Here is an 18,412-nt window from a genome sequence, read left to right as displayed (position 1 = left end):
ACGCGGCGTACACGGTCAGACTATTCTGATGAATTTTGGCAGAGGTTGGCGCATGCGTACAATCATTACGTAGTACAGTAACTCCATTGTTTGGACGAAGATTAGTCTGGTGAAGTGAAGGTGTTCCGTGATACGGGTGTGCATATATCAATAACAGCGATTTAGTGTCATTTCAAAATGAATTTGGCGGATGTTTGTGTTTTCATCCTTTTCCTATATATATTTTCCTATACAGAGCAGACATGTGCGTGGTAAGTTTTTCTCTCAAACAGTGTATACGTACACATTTACAGTAGCGGATACCGATATTAATGAATATACCAATGGATATGTTTACTACATTCAATATCAATACATCGTGAGAGGCATACAATAATACTATAACACTTGTATTTTATAGGCCAAATAGTTGTACATTCCGAAGTACCTTGAGTCGGCAGTTGTCTAGATCGACATCAGTTTCTTACTCAAGTCGGTATTCGACGCAGTGTGGATTTTGGAATTTCTGGGATAGCTGCACGCGATACAGGTACGTTTTATCCACAAATGTTCAGTTTTTAATTTGTTCTTTTCACAATATTAAAGTTTCACGTAAAATAATATAAAAACAAGTAATGTCTGCCAATATCGACAATTGAGTAGGATAAAGTGAAACCATTTCACAATTTATTCTGATCTGGATTTCAGTTACCTCAAACAAAATGGCGGACGTTCAAGAAACGAAAATAAATATATTTATAAACGTAGCCACTGGAGAGCTTGCCACTTTTCTATTCGAAAAGTATTTTATTTTTATTTTTGGTGAATGTTAGTTTGGAGAATACATGCACAAACACCATTATTACAACTGGTGAGTCTGTCTAATGTATGTTGCTAAAGGGAATAATATCATTTAATTTTATGGATTTTATTGCACCATACAGAACGTCCTATAGATATCAGCAGCAGTACTACACAGACTACTATTACAGTTACTATCAGGAATATTGTGAAGGATATTGCCACTCATACCAATGTAACGGTAGGATACAGATTGATTTATAGTTGTATTCAAATGTATTTTTTACAGTAACGACAAAAGTGAAAAGTTTCACACAATCTGTTTTAGAAACGCACAGTGTATTCGTTGGCGATCAAAATGCAAAGACGATTTTGTAACCTCGGTTCTGCAGAGTCTACATTAAAGCATTCGGAGCCGGAAAACCGTAAATACATGCGATGAGAGGGCATGAGTTCTTATAGTGCACAAAGGATATGAAGTACATGAGGCAGTCCCAGTTCTTATTGTCTATCAAATTTTATTGGACGCCAATTGTATTTGCCATTTTCACAGAAAATTAAACATACTAATACAAATATAATACAATATTGGCGCAAGTCCCAGTTTGTCTAACATCAATCTAATGCCGATTTAAAGCGTGAACATTTATCGATCTATTACAGATCAGAACAATAATAATTGAGGGACAATGGGAACTGCCAGTCGGTATACTGGCGACTACTTATGTATGCTTACTGGCAGTATAAAATGATATATTTGAAATACTTATGTACAGTACCTTTCGCTACGTAACCAATCAATGTACCACGAGCCCGTGTACAGCACTTAAGTACGGTGTGTAGTATAACAATGCACACATGAGTTTCTATAGATTGAATAGACGAGTTCCAGTCTGTTTGATAACATGGTGGTAAAATTTTATCTACGCTTGGCTTCATTTAAGCAAATATTTTGCACTTTGCTGTCACACCAGATCTAACGATGCTTATTCGTTGTTAAGTTAATGTTTGCTCACGTCCTCATTGCATAAATATTATATGTTACGTGGGACTTACTGTTCGTGTTTTGTAGGAGGTCAACGTAGTATGCTGTTAATTGTTAGCGCATGCGCACTTCCATAGTTAAGAACAACTTTGAATTGACGCTAAAATGACAGTTATAAGCCCATAAAGAAAACAATGTTACCTAGTATAAATAACAACTTGAAAGGGTGACGCAGCTAACTTTATGTTTAATGAACAATATTATGCGTACGTGTAGCCATTAAAGTGCGGATTACACATATTTATCACATCAGACGTATTTGATATAATGAATATATTAACCGGTCTTCAGAAAACAACATGAATACGAACAAGTTGAACAAAATAACCCTATACTCAACAAATCTACAATTTCCGATATCACTAACATTCGGGTGAATTGGCGGAGGTCATTTCCTGGTTCAACCTTGTAAAGCACTTTAGACAACATGAAAACCGTGTCCGTGTTTACTAAACTAGCATGTTTCGTGGTCTTAAACCTGTGTTCCTTCCCAGCAACAACCTATTTAATAGGTAAGTGACCTGTTATGCTTAAAATAGTGTTATTCTTCATTACACCTAGCTTATACACACATAGAGGGATTAAACTAAGTAACTAGGCACTTTGCAGTGAGCTAATTACTAGTATGTTAAATTCTTTCATAAACGCACCTACAATTCAAAGATTCAATCTTAGAAACACAAGATCGTATCAGAAATGACTACACTACCATTACAGTCAAACACCGACACAGGACGAACTATGGAGAATATCATATTTTCAAATATTGAGGGGGAGATATACCCTCCAATCGGTTCGTATGGGAACAAGATTGTTTACTTTGCCAGTAACAGTGTATTGTTTATCTCTAGGGCTCGCCTTGGTCAATCCAATGAGGGCGTAAAAGGTACCGTGAGTATAAAAAAATACCTCATTGCACGTTTGATCCGTCATGCATCCCATACGGTGTCTAACAGTGCTGCTAATAAATTTATTACTAATCGATGGTATCAACACAATATTTTGGAGCAGACGTCGTCGTCGTGCACCAATTTGCAGCCCACGTAACTGTGTTGTCAGCGATTGGTCTTCATGGGAAGCCTGCTCCGTTCCGTGTGGGACGACTGGAACTCAAACAAGTACCCGAACTGTGATAACGTCTGCTAGCTGTGGTGGTTCGTGTACGGATCCACTTACTAGATCCCAATCATGCAACAACCCCGGATGTCACAGTCACGGTACCCCTCTAACATCGAGTTGTAGTTGTGTGGATGAGTGGTATAATACATGCTGTGAATATCGTAAGTTGTTATTCATTTTTGCGATGTGAATATGACACTCGGCTACTGGGAGTTTTTATAATAACGGTACTGCTATTGTAGATGATACTAACATCTAATACATAAGTTTTAAGTGAATTTCCGCGACAGGTAACTTCATACCTCTAATGGCAGACATATGTCCCGTAGATAGGACGGTAATGAGAAGTACACACGCTCTGGGTCCAGTAATAGTAACCCCCGAACACGTTCAGTTCGAGCCGTCTCGTGCCGAGTTTTGCTCCAATAAGCCTTCGGGACGAAAATCCGATAGCTCCGATCTGATAATATACTATATATTAAATATAGTAGATGAATGTATAATACATTAGTTCATTGTTAGGTTTTTTACGCGAGTTTTGGATATTTGTCAACGCGGACATTGTACTACTCGTATATGTATATAGGTGGTATTTCAGTCTACGAGTAAAATTACGGCATGTGGAGTTGTCTACGTAAAATGACGTTTTTTTAATCGGATAAGATTGTGTTTTTCCGATAAATTTGACGCTACAGTTTTTAAGTACGACTTTTTTTAAATGTCAGCTCATACATCACAGTGAGGATTTCACAGTTAGACTTATCATTTATGATCTGTTAATTATATTATTGTGTAAACTTGTCTTCAGGCACGACTTGGCTTCACAACAGGAATAGACACTCACAAACCAAATAGTGTTATTCTCGTCAAATCAACAATTTCCAATATCACTCTTATTCAGACTGATAAACGAGTTATCAAAGGTTATTTCCCGGTTCAGTTTCGTGTTACGCCTACTCACAACCATACGACATAAGTGTCACCTTACGCCGATTTATTCATTATACATCACAGTGAGGATTTCACAGTTAGACTTATCATTTATGATCTGTTAATTATATTATTGTGTAAACTTGTCTTCAGGCACGACTTGGCTTCACAACAGGAATAGACACTCACAAACCAAATAGTGTTATTCTCGTCAAATCAACAATTTCCAATATCACTCTTATTCAGACTGATAAACGAGTTATCAAAGGTTATTTCCCGGTTCAGTTTCGTGTTACGCCTACTCACAACCATACGACATAAGTGTCACCTTACGCCGATTTATTCATTATACAACAATAGCCTATTGAAAATACTCTCTGAATTATACAATTCAGCACTGTATCCAGTGTAGGCGGAATGCTCATCACGTACACTTGGTTTATGATCCAAAACAGCTTAAATAACCACAAAACTTATTCATTTTTCTAAATTGTTTTAACATAATCTGCAACGAGTATTATTATTTTTGATGTGCATACGGAATACATTTCCTTGTAAATTATTCTTAATATATTTTTTAATCCACATGTCCAAATCAGTGTCGTTGTTTGTAATGAATCAGACAACTTAGTGCATACTTGATTAGCGGCAACGCCGTTGTCTTTAATTGGATTCCGTGAAAACAGATAAAACTAGTTAGAAAGCTGGTATGGTTTGTCCCCTAACATATACAAAGTGATCATTTATTTACCAAGGATCTACTTGATCAATTGGTGCGAAGCGAGATTTTTTATCAACTTCGTCTTGCATGAATTAAACTTCGATTGGTAATGTGGTCTGTCGGCCTTTTTGTATTTTTGAAAAAAAAAACAGGATATCTGCAGGTAGACGATTGGTCATGTTGCTTGTATGACACATCAATCATATATGGTATATATTAGCTTGGTAAACCAAGGCCGATTGTAAACAATTTCCGTCTAAGGGACATTCAGATTTCTTACGGCAGTTACATAATCTGTTGATCTCGGTACTGGGAGTATTATTTGCTTCACGCTATTCGTACAACTGTAGCTCAATTTGATGGTGTTACGGCTGAAAATGTTCCTGAGTTTGTTTACCTGTTGAAAACACTTATCAACCAGGGCGAGGATTCTTCTCCCGATGCTGTTAGTGACATTTTTACTGAAGGGGGGGGGGGTTTAAACCAGAGGATGTTGTTACGGGGTCTGTTTGTTCTTCTTTCCTGGGGGGGGGGGGTTCGAATTTGAGGTGATAATCATAAATTCGTCCCTTAGACGGAAATTGTTTACAATCGTCCTTGGTTTACCAAGCTAATATCAGACGGCAAGACAACCACAAGTGTGAAACATATGTGGGACTAACAGGAAATGAATTTAAAACCCGGTACAGAAACCACACTGCATCGCTACGCAATCAATCATTGAGAAACGCAACAGAGCTCAGTAAATACGCTTGGTCATTAAAAGGCAATAACATCGATTATGACATCGAATGGAGAGTGCTATCGCGTGCTGCACCATATAATACTTCAAGCAAACGTTGCAACTTATGCATTAGAGAGAAATATATTATAATTTTCCAACCACATTACTGTAGTTTAAATAAAAGAATTGAGCTTTTTCTTCCTGTTAACACAGAGCCAAATCGTTGCTATGCAACAACTAGTTTTAATATCGCAAACCCACTCCATTGTTATGCAAATCTGTAACGCTTATAACGTAGTCTGTTTCGGTGGTTTATTTAATAAAGTCTTAACTCCTGATGAGTGAGGTACTCCATGTACCTTACAAAACTGTACTGTAGAGTCAACTCGTGTCATAATTTCTGTCCACGTATGTAATTCACTCTCACCTAGAATAATCGACTACTTTCCTATATATATATATATATATATATATATATATATATATATATATATATATATATATATATATATATATATATATATATATATATATATATATATATATCGGTTGAACCTAGCAGAAGATACACATATACACATTAGATACAGTGAACAGCCTTAGCCATTTTAAGTAAATACATGTGATAGGATGGATGTAATGCTAAAATGTCATTTGTGCCTTTAACATCACCATTCATTAATGCAGTTAATTTGACCTTGTCACCAATATGCAATATAAAATATATTAACAATTTCTTTTTCGCCGTTTTACTTACAGCTTGTACAGCTATTGCTAACTGTCAGCAGTTACACTGTACGTCATCAACGAATCAAGCATGTCATCGATGTAACTATGACAGAGGTGGAGATATTATTGCATATCAATTGCTAGATTACGGTGGATATCCAAACAGGATATGTGAACGTAAGTTTATTTCATACTATGAAAGAGTAAAGGGAGTATTTAGTTGATTTGCATTTCCTAATCGCGATCAGGCATATAATATGATATTTTTTAAATATACTTGAGTGTCCTGTCACAAAATGTCGCTCCATGTTGTGATCTATTCACGACATAAGACACCACAAAGAAAATGATATCTAGTAAATGACAGTTAAAGAAGATGATAGTTCACTCAATACACTTGAATAGACATATGTGTCAGTGCATTTTTACGATGTCGTATCTGAATGTGTCGACCTTTTTTCCTGCAACACCTAGCATGCGATTGTTTTCTCTGGGTGTCGTATCTTTATTTGCAAAAGTCCGCGAGTACAATTTTTCCACTCAAAAAATGCCACAAATATTATTCCATTATCTGCCGCCACGCCGTCTACTTGTGTCATTACCTATAAGGCCACGGTACTCACGTCAATGAACGCGATGACATCGAACATTTTGAGGGAAAGGGGAGGGCAAAAACCATTTACGTGACTGGTTCGCTCGGGACCTGGACGACATCTTGGCGGCTATTTGAAAATACAATATGAATGTATTAACAATTATGAATGTATGCTCACAGAAAGATGCTCCTGGCGTCCAGACAGTCAGTTTTGTTACCCTGGACGATGTACAGCAACGCCCTCAACGTGTTCATGTGCACCAAACTTCAGCGGAAATAACTGCCTGCAAAGTAGGTGTATGTGATTGTACGGTGGCCCATATATACAATCGGCGAAGAATGACCAAATTTCGGCGATCAATAACGCATTGTGACGATCAATAACCAAATACGACGATCAATAACGCATTTCGGCGATCAATAACCAAATTGCGGCGATCAATAACCAAATTGCGGCGATCAATAACGCATTGCGGCGATCAATAACCAAATTGCGGCGATCAATAACGCATTGCGTCTATCAATAGCCAAATTGTGGCGATCAATGACGAATTGCGACGACCAATAACGCACTGCGGCGATCAATGACGCATTGCGACGATCACTAACGCTTGCGGCGATCAATAACGCATTGCGACGATCAATAACGCATTGCGACAATCAATGACGCATTGTGACGATCAGTAAGGCGTTGCGGCGATCAATAACGCATTGTGACGATCAATAACGCATTGCGATGACCAATAACGCATTGCGACGACCAATGACCAACTTCAGCAATTTATTTTAAAGGATGGACCCACAATGATATTGTTGTGCGCCTAGCAGGCTGCCCCTCACAGAAGCTCTGCAAAATTGTTTGATTTAGTGAATACCATCGATTATTAAGCTGTTTTTGTGCCAATACTCCATCTATGAACAGTCAGAGAACACGTTGGACTAGCAGAACTGTCATTTTGTCTGCCAGAATCGCTGTTTGCTGTAATTTCTTCATATCCGTTTTGTTTTGTGTTTCAACTCAGTCACCATTTTCATGGTAATTACCTTGCATGAACAATAGACTCATTTAATATTCATGCACACCTGGAAATACCTGTCACCACTCAGCAGTTCAAATGAAAAGACTCATTGAAATCGTTGTCTTACTAATTATCATTCACATGCAAATGAACAATCATTCCAGGAGAATTAATTATACTAAAAAGGATCGATTCAGTATTAGGAACAGTAACATCTGTACTATTGAGCATGATCACAAATGCTCCCTCTCAGTCTGGAATAGGATCAGATCATTAGGTATTCAGTCAAAGTAATCAACCCACGGAGGGAAAAGAGCTGGTACTCGTCAGCTGAATTTTCACCCACAACGCACAATTACAAGGAATCAGCATTTTCAGCTTGGTTGATGGAATGTACATTCAATTCGGAATAAGGCTACACTAATTTCTGACTATATTGTAGAACATAATATTGATGCACTTGCAATCACAGAGTCATGGCTGAAAGCCAGTGGCGATGAACCAATCATTAATGAAGTTACACCAGCTGGATACACTTACCGTCATTTTCCACGTGTGAAATCAACTGGTGGAGGGATTGCATTTATATTTAAGTCGAGTATTACAGTCAACACCTGGAAGCCACGACAGAATGTTACTACCTTTGAAGCTGTTGAAGTCACTCTGCGTTACCATGGAATTACTTTTAAAGTCATTATTGTGTATCGTCCACCTCCCAACACGAAGAACAAATTCACTGTCTCTAAATTCCTCAATGAATTTGGAGATCTTCTTGAATCTTCATCTACATACACTGGCTATTTATCTATTATTTGGGATTTCAATTTTCACTGGGCAAATGTATCACCGGATCCTAATACTCGCAAATTTCAAGAATTACTGGACTCGTGTAATTTAAAGCAGTGGGTGAACACTCCAACACACACTCATGGTCACACATTTGATCTGGTCTTCACAAATCCTGACCTGATTCTCAATGTCAATGTTGACACTGTTTATATTTTAGATCATTTTCCAATCTATATACAAGTCTTACTACCTAAACCTCCATTAGTTCAACAGGAAATTAAATATCGTCGCATTGCAGATATTGTTGTGGAAGATTTTGAATGTGACATTAAGGATGCTCTAATCCCCAGCCAACCTTCAGCAGATGTGAACCTGGCTATTTCTCATTACAACTCGTGCCTCAGGAAACTACTAAATAAACATGCACCGCAACGTAAACAACTTATCACTGTGCACCCTAATGCAGATTGGTATACAACGGACGTGATGGTAGCTAAGAAAACACGCAGATTTCATGAAAGGAAGTGGCACACTACGAAACTAGAACTAGTACTATTCAGATATAATTGAAGAGAACGCTCACAATCAAAAAGCACTATTTCAGTTATCATCTAATCTAACCACTGATAAAACATCACCACTGCCAACAATTTTATTCTCTAAAAATCGTATTTGATTTCATCAAACGTATTTGATTTCATCAAACGTATTTCTGTTCAACGAATTCCTATTTAATTATTTTAGAAGTAAAATGAATAACACAAAATGACAACCTTTTTTAAAAATATAAATTTGTGTACTGAATAGAATATAAATTGTACACAACAAAATGGCGTCTGAATAATTAAATAGGAATTCTTTGAACAGAAATACGTTTGATGAAATCAAATACGAATTTTAGAAAAGAAAATAATATTTTATGAAATGTAAAATAGAATTTACAAATATAAATTGCGTTTTATGGAATGAAATATAGATTTTACAAATGTAAATCGCGTTTTGTGGAATAAAATATGGATTTAAAAAACAAACAAATTTCTTTTCAATAATATTGCAACACTTGGCTTGCCATAGCAATGAATTCTAGCATTTTGGATTTATTTATATAATGAATACTTACACAAGCTGTAGTTCGTGGACGAACGGAGTTAACTCCATGGCGGACGCCATTGAAATGTGCAAAGCATTGTGGGTCCATACCTTAAAATAAATCGCTGAAGTTGGTCATTGGTCGTCGCAATGCGTCATTGGTCGTCGAAATGCGTTATTGATCGCTGAAATTGGTTATTGATCATCGCAATACGTTATTGATCGCCGCAATGTGTTACTGATCGTCGCAAGCGTTATTGATCGTCGCAATGTGTCATTGATCGCCGCAATTTGATTATTGATCGCCACAATGCGTTATTGATCGTCGTAATTGGTTATTGATCGCCGAAATTTGGTCATTCTTCGCCGATTGTATATATGGGCCACCGTAGTGATTGTTGTAAAATATGTTTCACGATTTGCTTTTACATGTTATCATAGTTATCCTTTTGCAGTGTTTATTTTCTTTTCGAAATGTTTGGTTGTTTTCAGATACAATTACAATACTAATATTGAATTTATATCTCTCTCCAAAGTAGTAAAATATACATGCATCCTTATGTTTCAGTGAATACATCTCCCATCATGCAATACTGTTTAGGAACACTGATTCAGACGACAGGTGATTACAGAGCAGACGCTGACTGTGACGATCACGTGACGGCACCTACGACTGTTTATACAAATATCCAACCAGATCGTATCCAGGTTGAGTGGCATAACAGTTACACAGGTCCTAACGCCGCTGATTGGCCACAACAGTATTATGTGGAAGATTTCAAAGTTGGCGTAATTTCAGCATCCTATGATTGGTGGGTCATCAGAGGTGAGCGTTACAGACACGTTTTGTTTTATTTCGTATATCGAGTTGTTCGCAATGTGCGTAATATATGTTCTCACCATCCAATACCCCTATGTCTATGTAGGTGAAACTAATGTCAAAAGTGGGATTGTCACGTGCTCTATTGGATACAGTCAGGACAATCCACATCAAGCTATGCACGACTGTGACGTCACGGGTGATATTGTTTTCACCTTTCAACATGAAGACAGGTACGACTACAAATAGAGATATAAACATTGCTTTGATTAATCGTATTTTTTATGTTGTATTAAATAATTGATTAATTTGAGTTTACATACAAATTCAAACTTTAAGTTCAAAGTTCATTTTGTCATAAATATTTATAATATAATCTTTTCGGATTGCTTTTTGGCAGGTTTTACTTCACAGCAAAGGCTCGCAATGGTGGTTACATTACTATAAGAAATTATGATGCAACCTCTGGTTACACGATTAATCCCAAGAATTACTACACAGGCGTTGATGTAGCACATACAGCAGACTTTACTCTGGACTATCAGCCTCCAACACATTGTACAGTTACCGGAAGTTGTTCTGATCATATGCTCGATAGGGGCCCAGCGATAACTAAAACTGTGAGTCAACTTTGTTGCATTAAAGTTGCATTCTTAATTTTATTATATGCAAAACACTGATTATTGTGACCACCATAAAATATAATAAAATCAGTTGGTTTGGCAAGAAATCCTGAAATAATGTAATAGAGAAGACGTCAGTGAATGCCTAACAAAATGTTGTAATCACTCAAAGTCTGTTTAGGAATGACTTCTAAACTCAATTCCGTGATCACATGAATACTGATACTTTGAATGGTCAGTGAGAGTTTTTTTTACAGATCATACAATGTGTCATATATTGTTACAGATTGGTTCTTCACCAAGAGTCTGTAAATGTACGTTTCATCAAACGCGCACTCCAAAATATACTACCCGTTCTTACCAAAGCCACGAATAGACTACTGCTACAGTGTAATCATATACGGAGTGAGTGTGAATTGTTCGACAAACATGAATATATGGTCGGATATCTCGATATCTTAAGGCTGGTCGTCTCGTTGCGAAGTGCCAATGCCACTTGACTAGTTCACACTCTTAAGTGGCAGAGATAGCTTCGCCGAGTGTTGTCTGTTGTAGTGTTTTTTTTCAATGTTTGCACTGTTTCCAATCCGTGCCGAATTCACTCTTTTGCATCATATTTCCTGTGTCCGCGGCATTTCTGGACAATAGCACTTTGCCTAACTGATGCTAATGGAATTCAACGAAACTCAAACGACACTGACTTGTGAAGACGGCAGCGAATGTTCACATTGTTTGGTTATTTTGTTTTCTCCGCACACACTCTGCTGGTATATTGCTATAAATACCAAGCTTCCAATTAGCTACGTTTGGTGGCATGAGTACGCTCCGCCAGGTCGTGTCACGGGTGACTGTCAAATTTTAAATAAAGTATTGTTTTCACCCATTGAACACGTCTACTGTCATTGTAGACCATGTCCACTTTCAACTACGAATAAATCAACATGTGATAGTGTTGTTACGTAGTTTTTAAACTTTGTTGTGTATTTGATTGCTTAATAATCACTACTACTTCTTAATATTTCTATTATCTCCACAGCGTGATATAACTGTTCAGTATATTGGTTGGCATGACGATCTGTCTGGTATACTACGATATGAGTATGAAGTATATAAGATGCAAGCATATGGTGATGTATTAGGATATAGGTCAATACCCCCCGTGATGAGCGGACAAGTAGATCCACCAGCTAAACAGTTTACTATCACATTAAATGACCCAGGTATAGTAGATCTACCAGGTACACATTTTTCTATCCAATTAAGTACCCCAGGTATATTATATCTACCAACTACACAGTTTACTATCTCATTAAATGACCCAGGTATAGTAGATCTACCAACTGCATAGTTCACTATCTCATTAAGTAATCCAGGTATAGTCGATCTACCAGCTACACACGTGCAATACAATTACAGCCCATAGAACTGATAAATTCAACATATTAAATAAATAAATGAACATATCCTTACATTCCAGGAGTGTATTGTGTTATGCTGACTGTCGATGACGTAGCTGGTAATCATATTAGAGCCAGGCGATTCCTAATATTTGATGATGTCAACGGAGTTAATACAACAGACCAGTTCCCTATCTGGGTTGACTCTGCAGCGGAAAATACAACCCACATTTGGCAAACTGATCTTCAAGATTCAAATAATACTGGGCCACAAGTAAGAGGTCGCTGTCTTTCTTCTGTAGTCCATAGCTTCAGGAGGCCGTTGGTGCACCCATGACCACACGTACCTCCTCCAGCCATTTCTGTCATCACTAAGATGCTATATGGTAAATGCTGCTCTCCATTCTCTGTCCATTCTTTGATGTCACCTTTCCCATTCTCTTCGTGGCCGTCCACTGTTTCTGCATCCTTTAACCTTCCCTTGCATAATACAATAGGTTTTGTCAGACTGTTTACAGAGGACGCTGTAAACAACACCAAACTATAACAATAAGTGTCATGCCATAGAGTGACAGACACGTACGTCGGCACGAAAAGCAGGCGTACGTCGTTTCGGTGCAACCTGGTCTGTCGTGATGTAGTGCTATGAAGACAGAATCGATGAAACGCCGACCACGACATTAGTTTGGTTGGCCAATTTTACATATACATAATAGCTAGTACGTCATATACATCTCATTGTGTTGACGGTATTTCCTTTTATAGACTATAAATATATGCAATGACTCCCTCACAGATAGTGCTGCAATGGCCAGGACACTTTTATAACTGGTTTCACAGGGAACACAAATTTCTTAATGCCATTGAAGATAATTCACCTCCATTGACGCCAGATTATGAAGAAGTCACAGGTCAACCTCCAACAACCAGATCACGTGAGGCAATACCGAATGTCAACGCCATCGTTCGATTCGAAGTAAATTACGGTATAGACCACCAGGGAGGGCGTACTATCACTTCTTCTTCTGAAAACTGGCGAGACGTTGATAATATTAAGGTGAGTGGTGACGTTCAATCCGCATACCACTACGAGAGTATTTTTTTTGTCCTAAACCTTGTATATTATCTGGTCTCCGATTGTTTATATGTCCTTTGTCTTCAACTAACCTTTCTTTTTTTCTACAGGTAGAAAAGCAAAAAATTAATATACCTCGCCGCGATGGCGATTCCATTCATTTATGGGTGAGAGCTACAGATGTGATGGGCAATACAAACCAGGACGATGTACTGATTCACGTAGATTCGTCACCGCCAGAGATTCATGACATACCAAGGATCGATGAATCACAGACAAGGTGCATTTTTTTGTTTCGGTACAATATATCGCATATCATTTCGAAAATATAACATCTCAGCCGAACTCAAATCCTGGCTTGACTATCTAAGCTAACGTCCCCGCTCGATTGAATTCATAGTTTTGCAGCTTTATTGGTCGGGAAGTATACCCTTTTGCTCGAAAGCTGTGCGAGTTCCGCCGGGATAAAACGTTAAAAATGGATTACAATGTCATCATTTATGAATGAAGTTATTAATACATCGCTAAGGCCCTGTGATGAGTCATATAAGTTCTTAATCATGCTGGAAAGCGGCAAATGGGAGACATGTGTCAAAGAAAGAACCGTATGTTTGCAAAATGTTCCGAAAGAAGTGTTCACTTCTCAACGAGTCAATGATTACTCCCCACACAAATTACAGATAATCAAACTGTGATCAGATTACATTTTTTACACCTACCTTACGCTCACTGGTCTACAAAACGTGTGGCGATATTGATACATGAAAACACGTGGTATGCATTTGTTATTTGTAATGATGCTCGCAGGATAACGTATACTCACTAAATCGATTTTTAGATCTTTAAGATAATCTAAATTGGTTTGTGGTAACATGTCATTATATATTCATAATTCACGACACATATGAAGTCCCTCCATGAGTTCCAGCATTTGGAACACCATCTGTTCTCCTTTGCTGGTTTTGAATACCCGCCGCTTTCTCCTCTAGGCTTATTTTTCGAACCTTCGACGAGCATAGTGGATTACTTAATATTCATTGGAATTTGACTGCCATGTCAGACGCCACCGTTTCACTTGGCGAAGAAAACATCGCTATCAGAAGGCCACTGGTATGTTCGTAAAATTAGAACATATTTTTTATTTGTGTACATACGCCAAATAAGTACGTATACCGCTCACACATGAACGAATAACAAAGTTGTTGTGTAATAAAGTGAAAAGTTAAAAATAATAAAATTATAGACCATATGGGTGCGTCTAACGCGGTCCTTACAATGGCTTATCGGTGTATATCTTCGTTTTCAGATCGGCGTTTCGTTGTGTGATCTTCCAAGCTGTGCGTGCATACCGAAAGATGGCGAGTGTTATTTTACAGACTATGCCGTGGAACTCGATGGAAACTTGCTGGGCATACCAACTGAAGAACATGATGAAAACAAAGAACATGATTATTTATTTACAATCACAATAACAAACAATGCCATGCTCACGACGACAAGATCGACCCAGATACGGTTGATTCAGAAAAGCATTATTAATACCGAACAGGATATGGTAATTTTACGCATAAATTAAGCAAGTCTGACACTTGCACAGTTATGTGGCACGCATTGTCGTGCCAGTACGCAAACTAGTCGTAAACTGGCGTGAAGTGTGCGTAAAGCAAGGCTGACACTTGCACGACTTTTGGCCACGATTTTGTCGTGCCAGGTCGTGCCATTTTTGGGCACGGACTGGGAGGCTCCCGCACTAGTTCACGACTAGTTCACGCATAGTTTACGACGAGTTCACGAATGCGTGCCCATCAGTGTCCACATTGACACGACCTGGCACGACCTGGCACGATCTGGCACGACGAGTTCACGCATAGTTTGCGCATAGTTTACGCACTTCCCGCATTGGCACGACGAGTGACAGTGGACATGCCATTTAAAAAGGGGCCACCCCAACCCCTGCTCATTTTTGGATTGGCTTTGTTTTAGGCATGTTGTCTCTGTGATATAAATCGTGCAAGTGTCAACCTTGCTTCAATTGTCATCAAGGGGTCGACGTCGGTCGAGCGGATATATCTGACGCACCCCGTCCTAGTTTATGTGCATATGCATGTATTGTGTGTGCTCTGTGGCCATTATTCATTTACACGCTTTATCCCAAATTTATTTTAATGAAACGATACAACTATATATTATCAGACCAGTTCATATGCTTTGATAATTTCACGTGGATGCAATACTTATGCCTTAATCGATATTTTTAGGTAATAGATTGTATATGGAACTTCTCTTGACAACTACTAACCGGATATTTGACAGCAACCGGGCACAGCATTTTCAATGGCTGTTGAACAGCCGTTTATGTTGATTATATTTACACACTGTGTTAAGCTTTTTAAGCACTTTCACTTATTATTTGCTTCAGATTACGGTAAATGCAAGTGCACTCTTTGTTGGTCCGCTGATTACAACACCCGACTACATAGGTGAGGAAATCTCATGAAATTATCACATGCTTAATAGAATATGTGTTATTGGAAAGCGGAATAGAGCACTTTAGTAATCGTAAATTCGTGATTTGAAACACATTGGGAGATGGGTTCCTGACGAAAGCTGATACTGTTGGTAGATAGTGGGTAAAATACTACAGTAAACAGCATGTGTATAACAGTACACGATGACTTACCGGTGTCGGTATTTTCTAAAATAACATTGTTATATCCATTTTCTTCGATTTTGCAGACACCAATCTTCGCACACAAAACGATATTTTGTTACCATCTGCAAGTGGTACAGGGACTGCCTTGGTTGTTATAGTGGTTACTATTATAGTTGTAGTAGTCTTATGTCGTAGAAAGAAGGCAAGTAAAGAAACAGAAAGAGACAACATTGAGAACGCACCATCAACAAACCAACTAAACAATACCGGGATGGATGAACCCATAAATGGTATTGTTGGCAACGAGTACACTGATATCACAGAGAATGACCAGCATTACATGACAATTATTAAGAATGACGTCAAAGTGAATGAATACGAATCCATTGTTGGCGGTAAACAGCACTACGCTGATGTCAATAAAAACGACATCCAGAAGAATGTCTACGAAACTCCTACCAATGTAAAGAATAACGAGTATGAATTAGTACGATACTGAGTTGATATCCTAGGGTATATAACCATTATAAATGCAACATGACAATCATATGTAGACAAGAATGTATAATTTTTAATGGCTACAACGTGTATGCGCATAATTAAAATTTTTAGAAATCAACCGGATGGGATATGATGTATCAACATTCTTAATTTACAGCTAAAATGGCATAAATATTATAATGAGATGTAATATACAGACTATGCAACCCTTTTTTGTATACTCGACTTTCCAATCATTCTTTACCACTATTTATCGATTAAGCACTTAAAATGAAGAACAAGTTGTTTAGCTTCATGTGTTTGTAATTTACGTAGTTACTATTAGTAATCGAAACATTTGTTTCGAAGTTATTAACTTTAACATTTACGTTACTGATGTACAGCATTTCTCAACAAATAACAAAGTGTTGTTGTAATTAGTGTCTGAGGCTTGACATGTATGGTTTAACCACAATATGATAGCAACTGGATTATTATATACAGATATATGTGTTCTCTGTTTTAAGTTGTGAAATACGCTTAAATAAATATACTCTCTTCAATTTTCAAGAAATATACTCTAGTCCTTTAAATTTCCATACATCCATATTGTTTGAATTGATAATATTACATGTGATTGCCAGCGAGGATAAGTTAATGCATACTATTAGTGATACACACTTGTGATCTTTGCAACTGTATGCAGACGTGCACCACGCTCAGCTACAGTAACTGACACATAAAAGGTATGGGCTAAATTGTGTGTAATCTATAAGCAGTTACAAGCTGGGACAAACATTAACAAATTATTAGCTTTCACTTCAGTAGATTTCCCAGCAACAAAGAAAGAGAGGGATATGTTTTTTCTATTTAGTCTATTCGATAGGACCTTGCTGCAATTCATGATAGTTCATAGGGATGTAGCCGAATGGCCAGTGGTGAGTCTACATGGTCATGTTCGGTCTCTGCCAGCAGTGCATATACCCCACATTGGTTGATTGGTTGCTGAACCAGACTCAATATGGTACATGGTTAGTCTTGAAAGGAGAGGGCAGACATGCATGTGGTATGTATCTAGACCATGTGCTTGATCATACTGTCATCGCCGCCGACTATTAAACTTGTATCTAGGGCAATAATTGTCGCTAGTTTTCAAGTGACCTGGACACAGACTCCATGCTTGAACACACTTCTGTCCCTTGAATCACCGCAGATGAGCATTCTATCAACATCATACATGGCCCAGTGAAAGAAGTCACACATTTTAATTCTCACCTATATATAGTGCAATAGGCCATTTCCAGTTCACTGCGAGATCCCACTTTATGCGTGAAAGCGAATGTAAAAACAGGACAAACAAAGGTGATAGCGTCGTAGTGGCGACGAACATCGCGTAGGATTTGACAAACGCGAAATTATTTTAGGGGGGTATTTGCATGCTTAATAATGTGCTGTACGCATTTGATTATGACAAATCTCGATGAAGTAAGGATATTCAAACGGAATACTTCCCTTTCAAAGATCGGCCGTTCGATGTGAGTTACGAAATATAGAAGTTCGAAATCAAATTGTTCGATTTTTGCGGCAGACGTTCGGCGCGCGTCTTTCATGTGATTCGCCAGATCTCGCAATTATGCGTGTCACACGCAACGTAATATTACCGTAATTGGTATAGTACAGGTGTGATGGTTCAAATACCAAAATGGCAACAGTAACAGAAAGACTTCCTTGGCAGCGATGATAAAATACGAACACGGAGCCAACAGATGAGGTTTCAACTGGTACTGGTATTATTATTCTCTGCAAACATCAAGTACAATAAAG

The 18,412-nt window shown here is 37.9% G+C and overlaps 1 protein-coding gene across 2 annotated transcripts; it reads left to right on the top strand.

The window, feature by feature from the left end:
- Window positions 1-110: 110 nt before the first annotated feature.
- LOC102807323 (uncharacterized) lies at window positions 111-17,162 on the top strand. 2 transcript variants are annotated; one of them, XM_085495573.1, is made up of 16 exons: window positions 111-251; window positions 401-529; window positions 924-1,021; window positions 6,079-6,225; window positions 6,824-6,934; window positions 10,109-10,366; window positions 10,467-10,593; window positions 10,761-10,980; window positions 12,020-12,203; window positions 12,461-12,654; window positions 13,177-13,437; window positions 13,566-13,735; window positions 14,445-14,565; window positions 14,762-15,010; window positions 15,875-15,935; window positions 16,192-17,162. In XM_085495573.1, exons 1-16 carry the CDS (start codon window positions 178-180, stop codon window positions 16,605-16,607), a joined length of 2,820 nt encoding a protein of 939 aa, XP_085351699.1. In that variant the 5' UTR covers window positions 111-177; the 3' UTR covers window positions 16,608-17,162. The 2 variants fall into 2 exon arrangements, with proteins under 2 accessions (XP_085351699.1, XP_077866796.1); XM_078010670.2 differs by lacking the exons at window positions 111-251; window positions 401-529 and adding an exon at window positions 2,677-3,105 and having other exon boundaries at window positions 922-1,021.
- The last annotated feature ends 1,250 nt before the right edge of the window (window positions 17,163-18,412 follow it).

The sequence above is a fragment of the Saccoglossus kowalevskii genome, chromosome 22 (genome assembly GCF_978046115.1).
Source record: "Saccoglossus kowalevskii chromosome 22, keSacKowa6.1, whole genome shotgun sequence".
Classification (NCBI taxonomy): domain Eukaryota; kingdom Metazoa; phylum Hemichordata; class Enteropneusta; family Harrimaniidae; genus Saccoglossus; species Saccoglossus kowalevskii.
The sequence above is the reverse complement of the archived record's forward strand: the minus strand, read 5'-3'. Positions and strand labels throughout refer to the sequence as shown.